This window comes from Haemaphysalis longicornis, unplaced genomic scaffold, assembly GCF_048455015.1.
Source record: "Haemaphysalis longicornis isolate Haplotype H1 unplaced genomic scaffold, Haemaphysalis longicornis Haplotype H1 scaffold_26, whole genome shotgun sequence".
Classification (NCBI taxonomy): Eukaryota; Metazoa; Arthropoda; class Arachnida; order Ixodida; family Ixodidae; genus Haemaphysalis; species Haemaphysalis longicornis.
The window spans coordinates 4,594,228-4,607,389 of NW_027526319.1; the positions used below are offsets into that span (position 1 = coordinate 4,594,228).

The 13,162-nt window shown below is 50.0% G+C and overlaps 1 protein-coding gene across 8 annotated transcripts in view; it reads left to right on the plus strand.

The window, feature by feature from the left end:
- LOC144172816 (TNF receptor-associated factor 6-like) overlaps positions 1-13,162 on the plus strand; it is a 334,329-nt gene that overhangs the window by 248,743 nt on the left and 72,424 nt on the right. The window contains exon 2 of one of the 8 annotated variants that reach the window (XM_077701440.1): positions 11,625-12,922. The exons of the other annotated variants lie outside the window; for them this stretch is intronic. Coding sequence (XP_077557566.1) covers positions 11,625-12,922 — 1,298 coding nt within the window. The remainder of the gene's footprint in view (positions 1-11,624; positions 12,923-13,162) is intronic. 8 annotated transcript variants of the gene reach the window in all.

A 13,162-nucleotide genomic window follows, 5' to 3' on the forward strand; every position in this document is an offset into this window, starting at 1 on the left:
AGTAACCTCCAAGGCACTAATAAGAACAATCCCGGAACACCCTAAGTGAAATTTGGGTCACAGTAACAAGGTATTTAATAGACCCGCAGGTACTGTGAGTGGGGTATGCATGATATATGCAAAGCTCACTGCTGAGCTACTTTGCATGGAACGCGTGCTAGCAGCTAATCTGCATCCCTTGCTTTCAATAGGTTCTGGTGTGTGATAGTTGAGGCTCCTCCATTTCAATGTCTGACTTGTATCTGCACGTTCAATTCTCAAATATAAATCGAGTTGAGTGAGTGCCTACAGCTTTCTTGTTAGTCTCTGTATGGCCTGCGGTTTTGCGAAAATGAGAACTTGCGAATTGGCTCATTTTCTGCACTAATTTAAACATTAAATATGCCTCTGATATCAAGCCCCAGACTTCCCGAGAGCTACTCTGACGGAATCGGCAGGCGCCTCGTAGGCGTTGTGAAATCTCCCCCACTACCCCGAGACAAATCTCTCCCACTACCCCGAGACTATGCTAGCTCCCTGCGAGGCCACATGCGCGCATTTCACCTTCAATTTGCACGTATGTGAATTCTATACCTCTATGAACTCTCAGACGGGTGTCGTCATATTCGTGCCGGACTCGTGAAGCTCGGCAACTTCAGGCGTCGTGAAATCGCCGCACTCGCTCGCTGGCGCGCGGCCCGAACTCTCACCGTTTCCTGCCCTTGCATACTATTTTCTCTCACTTGCACTTTGTAAATTCTCATCTGTTTAACTACACCTCCTGCGTCCTCATCTCTTGCCTGCTTTTCTTCCAGCACAACTCCGCCAGCACCCGGTCGACGCGTACGCTGTCGGGGTGCGTTGGCGAGCGATTTCACGACGCTGTGGCCGAGCGTCACGAGAACAGCACGCATATCGCGGCCCGAAGAGCGCAAGGTCGCAACGGCGGCAGCCGGTCTCGCAAGCGCAATAGCTGCGAAGCGCAGTGCACGGAATTCGGGTAGGGGGGGAGACTTCACACCACCTACGAGACGCCAGCCAAAGAATCAAGTGTACGCTTTCTTTTTTTTTTTTAGCAACCGTGTACTACAGCGCGAGCATCGTAGCCAAGGTCTAGCTTCAGCGTAAATTGATGCTGAATTCTGCGGAAGCGGTGGACTGGGCGCGAAACAAGTATGCTAAATCACCTAGGCTCTCAGAGTAAATGAGATGGGGGTCTAGTGAACCACTGAACTCGTTCCAACCAAATACAGAATAATAAAAAATGCGTACTTACCCTAGCAAAAACGATGTTTCCAACGTACAATTCTCCTTCACTGTCGTCTTCATCTCGCGGACACGAACAGGCAGCAGGCTTTGTTCGAACGCAATGTCATCCACTTTTGACGCGCACTATTTTATGCGGCGATGATCGGTCTTCCCGGGTCTCCATGTTCGACACACGCGTAGGTTGGAAGGGTAGACATCACCCGTAAAGCTTTTATAACTATGATTTAAGCTTGAAATAGATAAAACTGAACCAGCAACCACCCGGCACAACACGCCATGAACAAACACACAAAAAGTGAGAGATAGTTGCCAGACTTCAATAGCAGCACCTTTATGTTTGACAGATATTGTGTTAGTGCTGTAATATTGGTAACTATCTTTCTGGTTTCAAAGTCTTAAAGGTGTTTATAACTTGAATTTGAGGTTTTTAAACGCAAAAGGGAATACACATATAGTAACTGACATATATACTGATATTGTAAAGAAGTTTCGACGTTTGTTTTGGTTTTGTTTTCACGGCGGGCTTCTCAAGGGAGAAGGGGCGAGACAACAAGCTACTTTGGGTTTAGGAAGAGGGTGGTAAATGTCGGCGTGATGGAAAGCAAGCAACAGGCGCTTACCCTGGTCTTAAAAAAAAGAGCTAATAAAATCTTCGCCCGGGAAAAAAAAGCGAGCTTTGACGAGGAATCGAACCACGGACCTTCAAAACAGTGAGCGGACGCGCTAACACTGAGCTATCCTGACGAGCGGTCGGGGCCCGCCTAAGACAACTGTATACTTACGTAAGTTGTCAACGAATCGTCGTTTGTGTTTAGTTTATGCTGCATTTTTGAAATTCTGGCTGTCCTAACGCTTATTTCTCACGCACCGATCTTGCAGACGAGGCCCCATTGCTAGCGCTGCAAGCGATTGAGCCAAAGCTTCCTTATTAGCCTCAAGAAAAGCTATCGCAGGTCAACCCGACCTTTTCTGCGCAAGCCACGGTAGCCACGAATGAAATGGAATGTGCCGCTAGAATTCTGGCGTTGATAACGCTTGTTTGTTCGGCACCGTCTTGCAGACAAGCAACGTCGCGCTAATACTACAAGCGATGTCACTCCGGGCATGTCAGGCGCATCAAACCCGTCGTGTAAAACGACTGCTAACAGTGCGAAAAACTCTGAATTTGTAACAAGTGGGGATAATGCAAGGCAATATTAGATAGAGATCGAATCATGTAGTGGCGGCGACATAATAGGTACAGCAAACAGGTACCGTGGATGGCAGCGACGAGCGAAAAATATTTTACAGGGGCCGCCCCGGGCGGCCTGCGCAAAAAAAGCAAGATAGAACCCCTGCATACACCCCCTCGAAGAAAGCTGTACAGCCGATTCAGTTTGTTCTTGACGAAGGGCAACCGAGGCTGCAAACAAACTATTGTGCTTGCCGTGGTATGAGCCAAAGCATATCTTGACATCGTTATGTTATCGGACGTCTGACTGTTACATATTGAAGGGAAAAATCAGAACACAAACGTTGACGTTTAGCGTCTATGCCAGACAGACGCTGCTGTTAGGCCCTAAAAACACCTTAAGGGCGTCTGACGGTTCTGTCTGATGGCGCGCTCGCGCCGCTGATTACCAACAAGGCGTCTGTTGGCGTTCACTGATCGTGTTGGCGAGCCGGTAAACGCCATCACGGTTGAACTCCCTGTCGGAAGACTACGCTGTTGGGACGATAGAGTGCCGACAGAGCTTCTTATTGGCCCCACAAACGCCATCAAGGTTAAGCTCCCTGTTGGAAGACTAGGCTATTGGAACGATAGAGTGCCGACAGAATTTCTTATTGGCCCCACAGGCGTGCTGTCAGCCCAACAGGAAAGTCTTGTTGGACTTTTTGTCCGGGTAGATTGTTATAAAAAACTACCATACTGCATGACTGGGTTATGACGACGCTTGAGCGCCCAGGATAGGCCTTATGCAAAAGTGCTGCCCTCTGTCGCAGCCGAATCGAACCCTCGCTTCGACGCCATGTTTAAGGATAGCGCCGGTCGGGAATACGTGTGCTACAAGGTGCTGCGCGTGCGTGTTATCGCTTCTTGGTGACGCGCTGCACGTCTCGTGCTGTGTTGTCGCACGTAATGACTGATGAATGGTGTGTGGACTTGTCTGCGTTGCCCCGGTTCCCGCCCGGCTTCGCGTAGACATATTACGCGTCCAAAACGCAATCGCAACGGCACCAGGAGCGCAGTTACAAGTTCGCCACCGAATCGTACGTTTGCCTGCCGACGATGAAGACGAAACGGTGCGCCGGGTAAGTACTCTTGGTTTGTTATTTGTATGTGCTTTTGAGTTTGCGCAGAAGTTCTTTAATGGTGCCTAGAATGAATTACATTCTAAAGCTTACCGAGCCATCAATGGTGCCGCACGCAAATCGAAGTTTTGAAAAATCAGTCGCTCGGGCAGCCGCAACACGCGTGTTCCGTTTCACTTCTTGTGCGTTTCTTATTTTATGCAATAAATATTTGACTCACGGCTCTTGTTTGTTCAAGTAGCGCTGGGGTATCGTGTTTTGCAACAAACAGTGCGGTAAATCGTCCTTATGAAAGCGAAAAAGCATTGACGAATGCTGGCTCTTCCGCGATTCAACTTTGTGCTTGTTTTTGTAACAGCAATCCTGGGTCGCTCGAAAAAAAAAAATAATCCCGTTTTTAAGAAATCAAATAGCACTGCAATGCTGCAGCCCGGTGCAGAGTAAATTTTCGATTGATGGAAGCGTTTTGAATGAAAAATAAATACTAAGGAATTCTTGCCACGATAATGAATGTGCAGATTACAAACGATCGAACACAGTTGGTGATTAATTTTTATAGGACTAACGCTATGGACTGCGGGTTGCGCTTTCTGTCGCGTGAAAGCACACCTGAATGCATCATGCGCAAGCGCATTGTTTGTGCGAGGGTCATTAAAAAGGCTGTCATATTTTCGTCACCTTTGCTTTTGGCGCTCGTTTCATTTATTTTGTCTGTGTGAAGACTCTGTTAATTTATTTTACCCACGCTTGTTAACGTGTATACTACTTATGGAGTTTTTAAGGACTCTCTTGTTATGCAGAGCCGGTACTGTAGTCTCTAACATGGTCAAAGACCATGGTGCTCTAGTTGCACACTACGTAAATCATCTTGGATTATTTTTATAATCGTCATAAATGCTTCAACTACCAGCCGTCCTGTTCATTCCCAAGGGTCTGCATTAAAGGCCACGTCACACCGTATTCAAATTTAGGTCTAAATGACGGCTTTCTCCCCTTCTCTTATTTGTAAGCACTAGTCTTGTTCTTGAACAGGTAATGTTTCTGTGCCTGTATTGAATTTCACGGGTCTGTTGTTTGGTTTCAGTGTCGCTGGTCCTGCTGTTGCTGTGCGTTGTGCCTGCTACCGGAGCCTACGAAACAGCTACCTACGAAATGTCTACGGAGCCTACGAAATGTCTACGAAACAGCTACCCCCTCCTCCCCTTCGTTCTACCTCCTTAATTATGCACTGAAATGCTCAAGAATCGTTTATTGCGCTAATTGCAGAACTAAGGCATACAATAAATGTACCTAAACTGCGTCTTTTTCCATCTACCTTTTTTCGTTAGAAGGGCATCTTTTTTTGCGCAGCGTTTTTTTTTTGCGTGTGCTTTTGGCCAGATAATCGTCATTCATGGCAAGAAAAATCGCGGATCAAGCGATGGTTCGTGTCCGGCACGGAGTTCGTTCACGCGACCACTCGAACTCATTTTGCCCTGCATTTGGTGTGAACGCAGAATGCTTACATCGCGTGCAAATTTCTCTTCGTTGTGAGAATGTAAAAAACGGAATCTTTCAAACAGTACATAAAGTACGTCCGGACATGAACTGTAGCAGCGACGTTCGCCTTGAACTCGCAAAGCATGTAAACACAGCGGTTGCACCCTCTATGTTCAAGCAAGTTGACACTCCTGACTTCCGAGGGATCAAATATTTTCAAACACCGGACAGCAAGCACGAACGTTAATTTATCAGTATTACACGCACGAGCGCTGGCCCGTTGCGCTGCTGAGCACGAGGTCGCGGGTTCGATTCCCGGCCGCGGCGGCCGCTTTTCTGATGGAGGCGAAAAGCAAAAACGCCCGTGTGTACGAGATTTCGGCGCACGTTAAAGATCCCCAGGTGGTCAAAATTAAGCCGGAGCCCTCCACTACGGCGCGCCTCATCGCCTGCGTTGCGTCGGCGCGTTAAACCCTACAATCAATCAATCAATCAATCAATCAATCAATCAATCAACGAGCGCTGGCCGTTCCGTTCAGCATTCGCTGTAATTCTTTTTATAGCTTCGATCGCGTTCGCGCCGATCACCGAAGTAGTAGTCCGCAATCGCCGCTGCGTTAGCGCGAGGTCGCGTTCGCGCCGATCACACGAAGTAGTATAGTCCGCAATCGCCGCTGCGTTAGCGCGAGGTAATTCTGGCATATTGAGACAAGCAGGCAGTTCTTTGGTAACCCATTTCATATCACACGGACATAATTTGTTGTTGTCATTGTTACATGAACGAATTTTACACGGATTCGATTCGCTGCGCGCGCGACACGCACGCACACACGCGCGCGCGACACGCAATAAACATTAATACTTTGACTTCTAGCATTCTTACCTTTGCCCCTTGAGCATCCTTGTTCCCACGTTGTGTGCAACATGGCACACAACAGTATGTAGGCATCCTGGACGACGGGAAACGATAGATCGCCGGGAACTCGCTGCAGTTCGATGCTCCGCTTTCCAGTTGAGCCCTTGACGGTCGCGCTCGCGGTGGCCGCGAGAGGGCAGCAGATTTTGCATAAGGCCTATAGTGTTCTGGACTTTATCAACCATGTCGAACATAACCGAGGGCATGAAGTTTCAACTATAGCTCTGTTTTTTGACGTTTCGAAGGCCTATGACTGCGTCCTGTGACAAGCAATCGTGGACAGGCTACATGCAATGGGGGTGTCGGGAAACCTTCTTCGCTTCGTTCACGGCTTTCTCACAGACCGGTACATGCAAGTACGGTTGGGGAGTGTGCTTAACGAAAAAAGAAGCGTCTCGAGGTGGGTTCCCCAGGGTAGTGTTTTGTCCCCATGTCTTTTTAATGTCGCTATGGCTGGGCTGCCTGCAGCACTAAAAAGTTCGACAACGTGCTCAAGTATCTGTGGACGCGGAGGATGTTTGCATCTGGTTGTACGGATATCAACATAAGCGACTGGCAGTGACTGCTCAACGGAGTGTTGAAACAATGCAGAAATATTTGTCTTCCGTCGCACTGACGCCGTTTGGTTCTTTTACCTGGGATTAGGCGACAGTCCACCCGTGTTAATTTAACATTGGGCAGCCGGTCTATGCGTCAAGCTACTCACGTGCGCTTGCTTGGTGTCACCCTCGACAGCAGACTGTATTGCCGACGGGCAGTCGACATGACCATTTCGGCTCTGCTTCCCCGCGTGAACATTTTGAGGAAGATTGTGGCGGCTAAGTGGGGGAATCAGCCGGCGTCGATTATTAAGCTTAACTCAGCTCTGATTGCAAGTCGCATTCTTTACCACTTGCCTCTGATCTCCCATTCAGAGAAACCCAGTATGAGCGCCTCGAAGCATTGCAGAGGAAAGGGCTGAGGATAGCAATTGGAGTCCCTCAGGGAGCGGCAAACGAGACGGTAATACGGGAGAGCCAGTCTGCTACACTCCGCCTGATGCCGTCACAGAGGTTACTGACGCAGGTAATGCGTCTTGGTGAAACCAGTGCTAGAAGAGCAATAATACGCGGCTTCGATCAAGGACGGCCTCTCATGAGCACACTGCTCTTAACACTCTGAGAATATTGTGCCATCAGTGGCCGGGGAAACTTCCCATCTCAATGCCGCCATGGTCTTACGAGAGCCTGCAGTGTCAACTACATGTTCCTCACATGAGAGTCACGCGAAACACGCCAGTGGACGCAGCCAGAGTTTTGGTTCTTGAACATTTGGAGAACACGTATCCCAATCAACTTCAAAATTCTATGGATGGCTCAGACGATCCGTACAGAGGGGTTAGTGCAGCGGCGTATATCATTCCTGATGCCCAGGTTTCCTGGGCAGAACGCCTGGATCATGTGGTGTCCTCCACCGAATCCGAGTGCATTGCCTTCGCGGCTGCTTTGAGAAAACTTAAGTCGTATAAGCCAAATGAAGTTGTAATTCTGACTGACTCAAAAGCAACACTACAACTTTTGCAGCGTGGGATCCCCATGAAAAAGGACTGTCAGCGTTCCTTACGGCTTGTGCAAAAACTTACCAGCCAGAGTTTCAATGTGCGGTTTCAATGGATTCCATCCCATGTTGGCGTCAAGGGCAATGAGACCGCTGATCAGATGGCACGGAGTGCGCTACAATTTGCACCGACAGTTAAAATTTCCCCCAATCACCGGAACGACTTCAGGCGAACAGTGGCCGAACATTTCAAGTGTCTGGGAAATTCCTCTCACCAGCCTTACGTCACAACGGGGCTTACAAGATCGGCCGCAACATGCCTGTACCGCACCCGAATGGTCTCCGCGAAGACCACAGCATGGGTATTCAAGGTGGGGATCGTGCGGTCGCCTCTGTGTTCGTCATGTGCAGTGATAGGGGATGTACACCACTACGTAATGTGTTGGCCAGAGCATGATGCTCTCAGCGATTCAAAAGCTGGCAGCCCCACACAGCACTCTGGCCCCCATCGTCTTTCCAAGGGTACATTAGATGCTGCGAAGAGATGTGTCACGCCTTCTCCTAAGCTTCTTTGAGGAGACGGCGCTGGCAAACGTGTGGTAAAAGGACACTACATTTGGCTAATTAGGAGGAGCTTGGGGGGAGCAATTGCCGGCATATCCAACCAGGCTAACACCGCCTGATGCCCCACTACCACCACTACCACTACAATGGAGTGGAAAACGTTTTTTTATTACCGCATTGAGACAGCCTCCCAAATTTTAAATAATACAGCGGGAGCGACGACTGATCGGCATGTCGGCGCCTTATCACGGCGTTAACCTCCATAATAGGCAAGGGTACGCGCACCCGCATGGAACTATCTGCTGTGGGAGCGTCGTCTGCTCCGCTGTTCTTCTCAGGGCAACACACCCCTGTTTTTCTTATCTTGCAAGGCCGTTTCGCTACCGCCAAAGGTAGCTATGCAGCGTGGGGCACAAAGTCATTCAGATGCAGTGGCAGGGGGTGTGGCACTCTCAAGGACCTTGAAACAGCGTAGCAGACGACACTCATGCAGCAGATGGCCGTATGCGCATGCGCGTACTCTCGCCTATTTCACTGCTGAACACCGGATATGGCGCTGATATGCCGGTCGGTCATCACACCGGCTATATTAATAAACATTTGGGATTCTGTACTCCAAGCCGCCCTTCCGTCTTCTCCCCCCCCCCCCCCCCCCACCAAAAAACAAGAAAATACACTTCACAGACTCAGAAGACTTTAAAGTGGCTCCAAAAAAGTTCCATAACATGAACTCGGGTAGTTACACTAAAGTTGCTTGCGTTTCGGAAACGCCCTCCAACACCACAACAAGTAAAAGCAAAACTGGATACATTTAGAGAAAAACGTGATGACACCAAGTGGTTCGTGTACGGAGGTTTCAGTCGCTCGGGAGGCACGTTGGACTTCGGCTTCAAGCCTAAACGTCGCCCCGGCACCGCTCGACGCCTTGCCTGGTGTCGTTGCCTTCACGCTGCCGCTTTGCCTCAGCCCCGCCAGACCCGTCGCTGCCGAGCTCCGTGCCCGTGAGTTGGCACGGACACTGCAGGAGTTGGCATCGTCATCTTCGTCCCCTTCGCCGGTCTGGCCGCCTTGGTACTGCTGCCCTGGCTCGAGGTGTCTTGTGGTGTTGGCGTCTTCGGCTGACCAAGCGCCTCCTTTGCAGGAAGGCTACGGTGAGCCTCGGCCATGACCGGTACTACCGGAGCAGGCTCTCTCACCTCCTCACCATTTGTCTCCCCTGCCGTCTCCTCCACGTCCGCCTCGTCCATGAGGTTTTCACGGAGCTCTTCGTCCCTCGCAGGTCCGGTGACAGTCGCGTACGACCTGACGCACGCACTCGCCTCGTGAACGAAGCATCGGCGCGACCGACGAACACCGGGACACTTCGCACTCGCGACGGATGTGTCCCTTCATGTTGCAACGCAAGCACTGGGGAGCCCGGCATGCAACTACGGCGAGAGTCTTGTTGCCCTCAACACGAAGCTCATGTAGCAAGTCGTCCACCGTCACACGTGCCTTTAACTTCACGGACACAGAACGCAACGTAGAACCTTTGTATTGGATGCCATCGACCCGCCACGACTACCTGCTCTCCTCGCCGACGCGCCCGTGGGGCGCAAGCGCAGCTCGGACGGCGTCGTCCGGCACGTTCCGCAGAAGCCAGTGAAGTTTCTGGCGGGCTTCCTGCTTTAAAGGTGTTGACATCGAGGCAGCGCCATCCGCTGATATGACGTAAACAGCCCAGACTTGCCTCATCTGATACGTCCCCAATGCAACAATATTGGGGAGCAGCGCCAGACGAGTCGAAGTACCACGGAAATGTTCGATGCGATAAGGACGCGCACGCATACCCGCGTGAAGAACCACCATGTTCAAAACAGACTGTATTGTAGGAAACTGCGCCAAAAGAACTTGATACTCTTGGTCGTGCTGAACGAAAATCCTGTTACCGCTGGCCGAAGGCCCCCCCCCCCCCCCCCCCCCCCCCTCCGCCTCCCCAAACCCGCTTGTTTGGGCGAAGCATGACATTCTGCGTCTACGCGCTAGCGCAACCTGAAACAGAATCCCTCTTAGCTGCTCGCACACGATGGTACAGGAAGGCAGACGGTAGGCTTAACGAGCCCAGAGGTGGGTCTACCAGCTGCGCTCATTCGAAACCTTCGTGTGAAGTGCAGACCGCATAAAGTATGATAACGGCGTTCACGTTGTTTGGATAACCGCCGAAGGGAGGGCAGGATGGGGAGGGCGCTCTTTTGCGGGCGCGCATGAAACAAGAGGGAGAGGCAGTGAGAGAGATGACCCCAAAAGTGCGTGTGCTGCCCTACGTGGCCGCCTTCGCCGGATGCTCCTCTCCGTATTCTTTCTCCCGTCGCGGCTGCATTCGGCCGGCTTTCGTTTCACTCATTGATGAGCCTCGTGTGTCAATTCAAGTGACGTCGCATGGGTAATTGTTGCGGGTATTGTTTACAGCTTCGCAGTCCAACCAGATTCAAAGCGTGAATTGGGGCCAATTTTTTTTAGCCTCTTAATTTATCCAATGATATTCCTTTACAGAAAAAGCCTCGAACAAATGCCCATCACATTCCCTTGATTTTATTTGAGCACAAACGTAAAAGTGGGTAAGGGTTTTAGAAATCACATAGCTAGTGAAGGAAACACGGAAAGGGTGTGATATCGTCGCCGAAATTTCTGGGCCCCAAGGTTTTCAAAGATCGAGAGTACATTTCTGTTATTCGAGCGACAATAGGCGCTCTATGCCCCAGCTTGCCTTGCGCCAAAAAACCCAGCCATCATAATCATACGTTCCTGTTATTCCGTGCGAACTAAACACAGGTCAATCTTTACACTGCTCCTAAAGTGGGGGAATTTTTTCCGGTTAGACTAAGATCTACAAATTTTTGGCGAGATATATACTTTCGTGTGCGGATCGACTACTTGATTCAGCCATTGGGGGAGAGGGGGAGCTTGGGGAGGGGGGGGGGGGGGTTGGTATGGAGTTTTACTACAAAGGCACGAATTGTTCCTTTCAGAAATTTTTGATTTCGTCACAGGCCCATTCCTATTATATCAAACGGGATTTCGCTTCTAAATCGAACGTGCATCATCACGACAAACTAATCCTGAGGTTTGTTCCAACCAATGCGACATCCGACGATTCTGGGTTTAGTTGCAACTTGCGCGCTCTCAAGTTTTCTCGTATGTGTTACACACCTGGTTATACTGCCACACCCGGAGTTCGGCATGTGCTCTCGCTAGTCTAAGTTATTTCTGGCCCTGCAACATTCAGAATAACCGAGAACCTGGAAGCGCTGCGGGGGGGTTCCTTAAATATTCGTGCAGGTCAAGTGCGCTCCGATTTTTAGGTTGATAATTCTGCACGTGTCTGCGTCTAATATCAAAGTGCGTGTGTACAATTTGTGTACCACGCGTTCACACTACGCGTTATGAATCTGTCCTTATTTGTTATTATACATAATAGCCTCAAAACGGCGTTCAAAGCTTTGGTTATTTTTTAGTACGCACGAATTTCTCAGACCTGCAGCGAGTAAGGTAATGGCAAAGGGAGCTTGAGACCTCGTGCCCTAACCATTTTCATCTTTCTCTGCTGCAGGTTCGATGCTGGAATCACCGCAATGGCTGCAATGTCGCCACGACTGCTGCGGACATTTCCAGACACTTTCACTATGAGTGCGGGCACCATTCGGCAACGTGTCCCAAATGCTCTGCGGAAATTCTTGCCAACGACGTGTGCGCACATCTGGAATCTCGCTGTGACGCCTCGAGGGAACCCAGTACAGCTTCCGTTCATGCGAGAACAAACGCTTCCGAAGACGAAGAAAATCTCAGTGCGACAAGGTCCGACCTCTCCAATGGCTTTCAGCGAATACACAACGCCGTCTCAACGGCCATGTCGTCGATTCAAGCCGAGCTGAGAAAACTAGGCCGCACTATGGAAATCGCCGTCACGGCTACGGCTCCTCGGCACGAAGAAGCGGACGAGAGAAGCTTTCAAACAAGGTTACTCCAAGAAAGTCTAAGCCAAATGAGCATTCACGAGGCCAAGCTAAAAGATCAGCTTGACGAGTTCACGCAGAATGCGTATGCTAATCAGCAGACGTTTTATAACAGCTTTGTTGAAAAAAATGAGGCCTTCAAGCAAAGTATAACCGACACAATTTCCTCAAGAATAGACCACAGTGGGCTCGCTACACAGTTCGCTGCTTTCAGGGAAGCAATGGGAGACGGACAGCGAGAAACTAACGCCGAGTTGGATCGACTTTCACACGCTATTGATCGCCAAAACGATCGAATGGGGGAACTTCTTCGGAGTACCGATCCCAGTCCAGAAACACGGGCGCGAAACTCTGCAGAATCTGCAGAGGCGCACAGCGATAGTTTGGCGCAGGATGCGTCTAAGATTGCTTGGGCGAAAAGCAGCTCAGCTGAAGACCGCCAGAATGCGTTGGCTCTCCTGCCTTCGATCATTCCAGCTGCCACAACGCACACGTGGACGTTGGAGGAATATCGCTCGCGAATGCAGAGAGCAGGATCTCATTACTTACCCCCCATTATGCCGAAGCCGGTGTACCTGAGAGGCTACTGCGTGTCTGCAGGCGTTGGTTTTATTGGTAACGAGAAAGTCTATTTGCAATTTGGACTCCACAAAGGAAAACTGGATCGCTATCTCCAGTGGCCGTTCAATTTCCAAATCAGGTTGAGCATCCTTCACCCCGAGGGAAACCAGAAACTGGAGTACTGTATGACACCAAGTAGAATTCCATTTTATATGAACCGCTTTTCACGACCGTTCGAAGCGAGCGACAGTTTTGTTACAGTTTTGAACCCATTTTTCAACATAGCAGAACTGGATTCATGGGGCTTCACAAAGGACGGCCCAATTCTCCTCAGGTGAGGCCTCTCCCACATTCAGTGGATTCTCCACTTCACTCACTGTGCGCTGACTCATTCGCACATCCAGAGAGATGCAAGTGCCATTTTTCCTTGGTCTATTCTTAGTTTATATACTGTTGCAAGTTAACTTAGACGGGGCGGTTTTTTCCGGAGGAGGGCCAATGAGTAATGCTTACAAGCGCGTGCATATTAATAGCAACACTCATAACTCCCCAAAAAGCCCATTTTAGCGGAAGC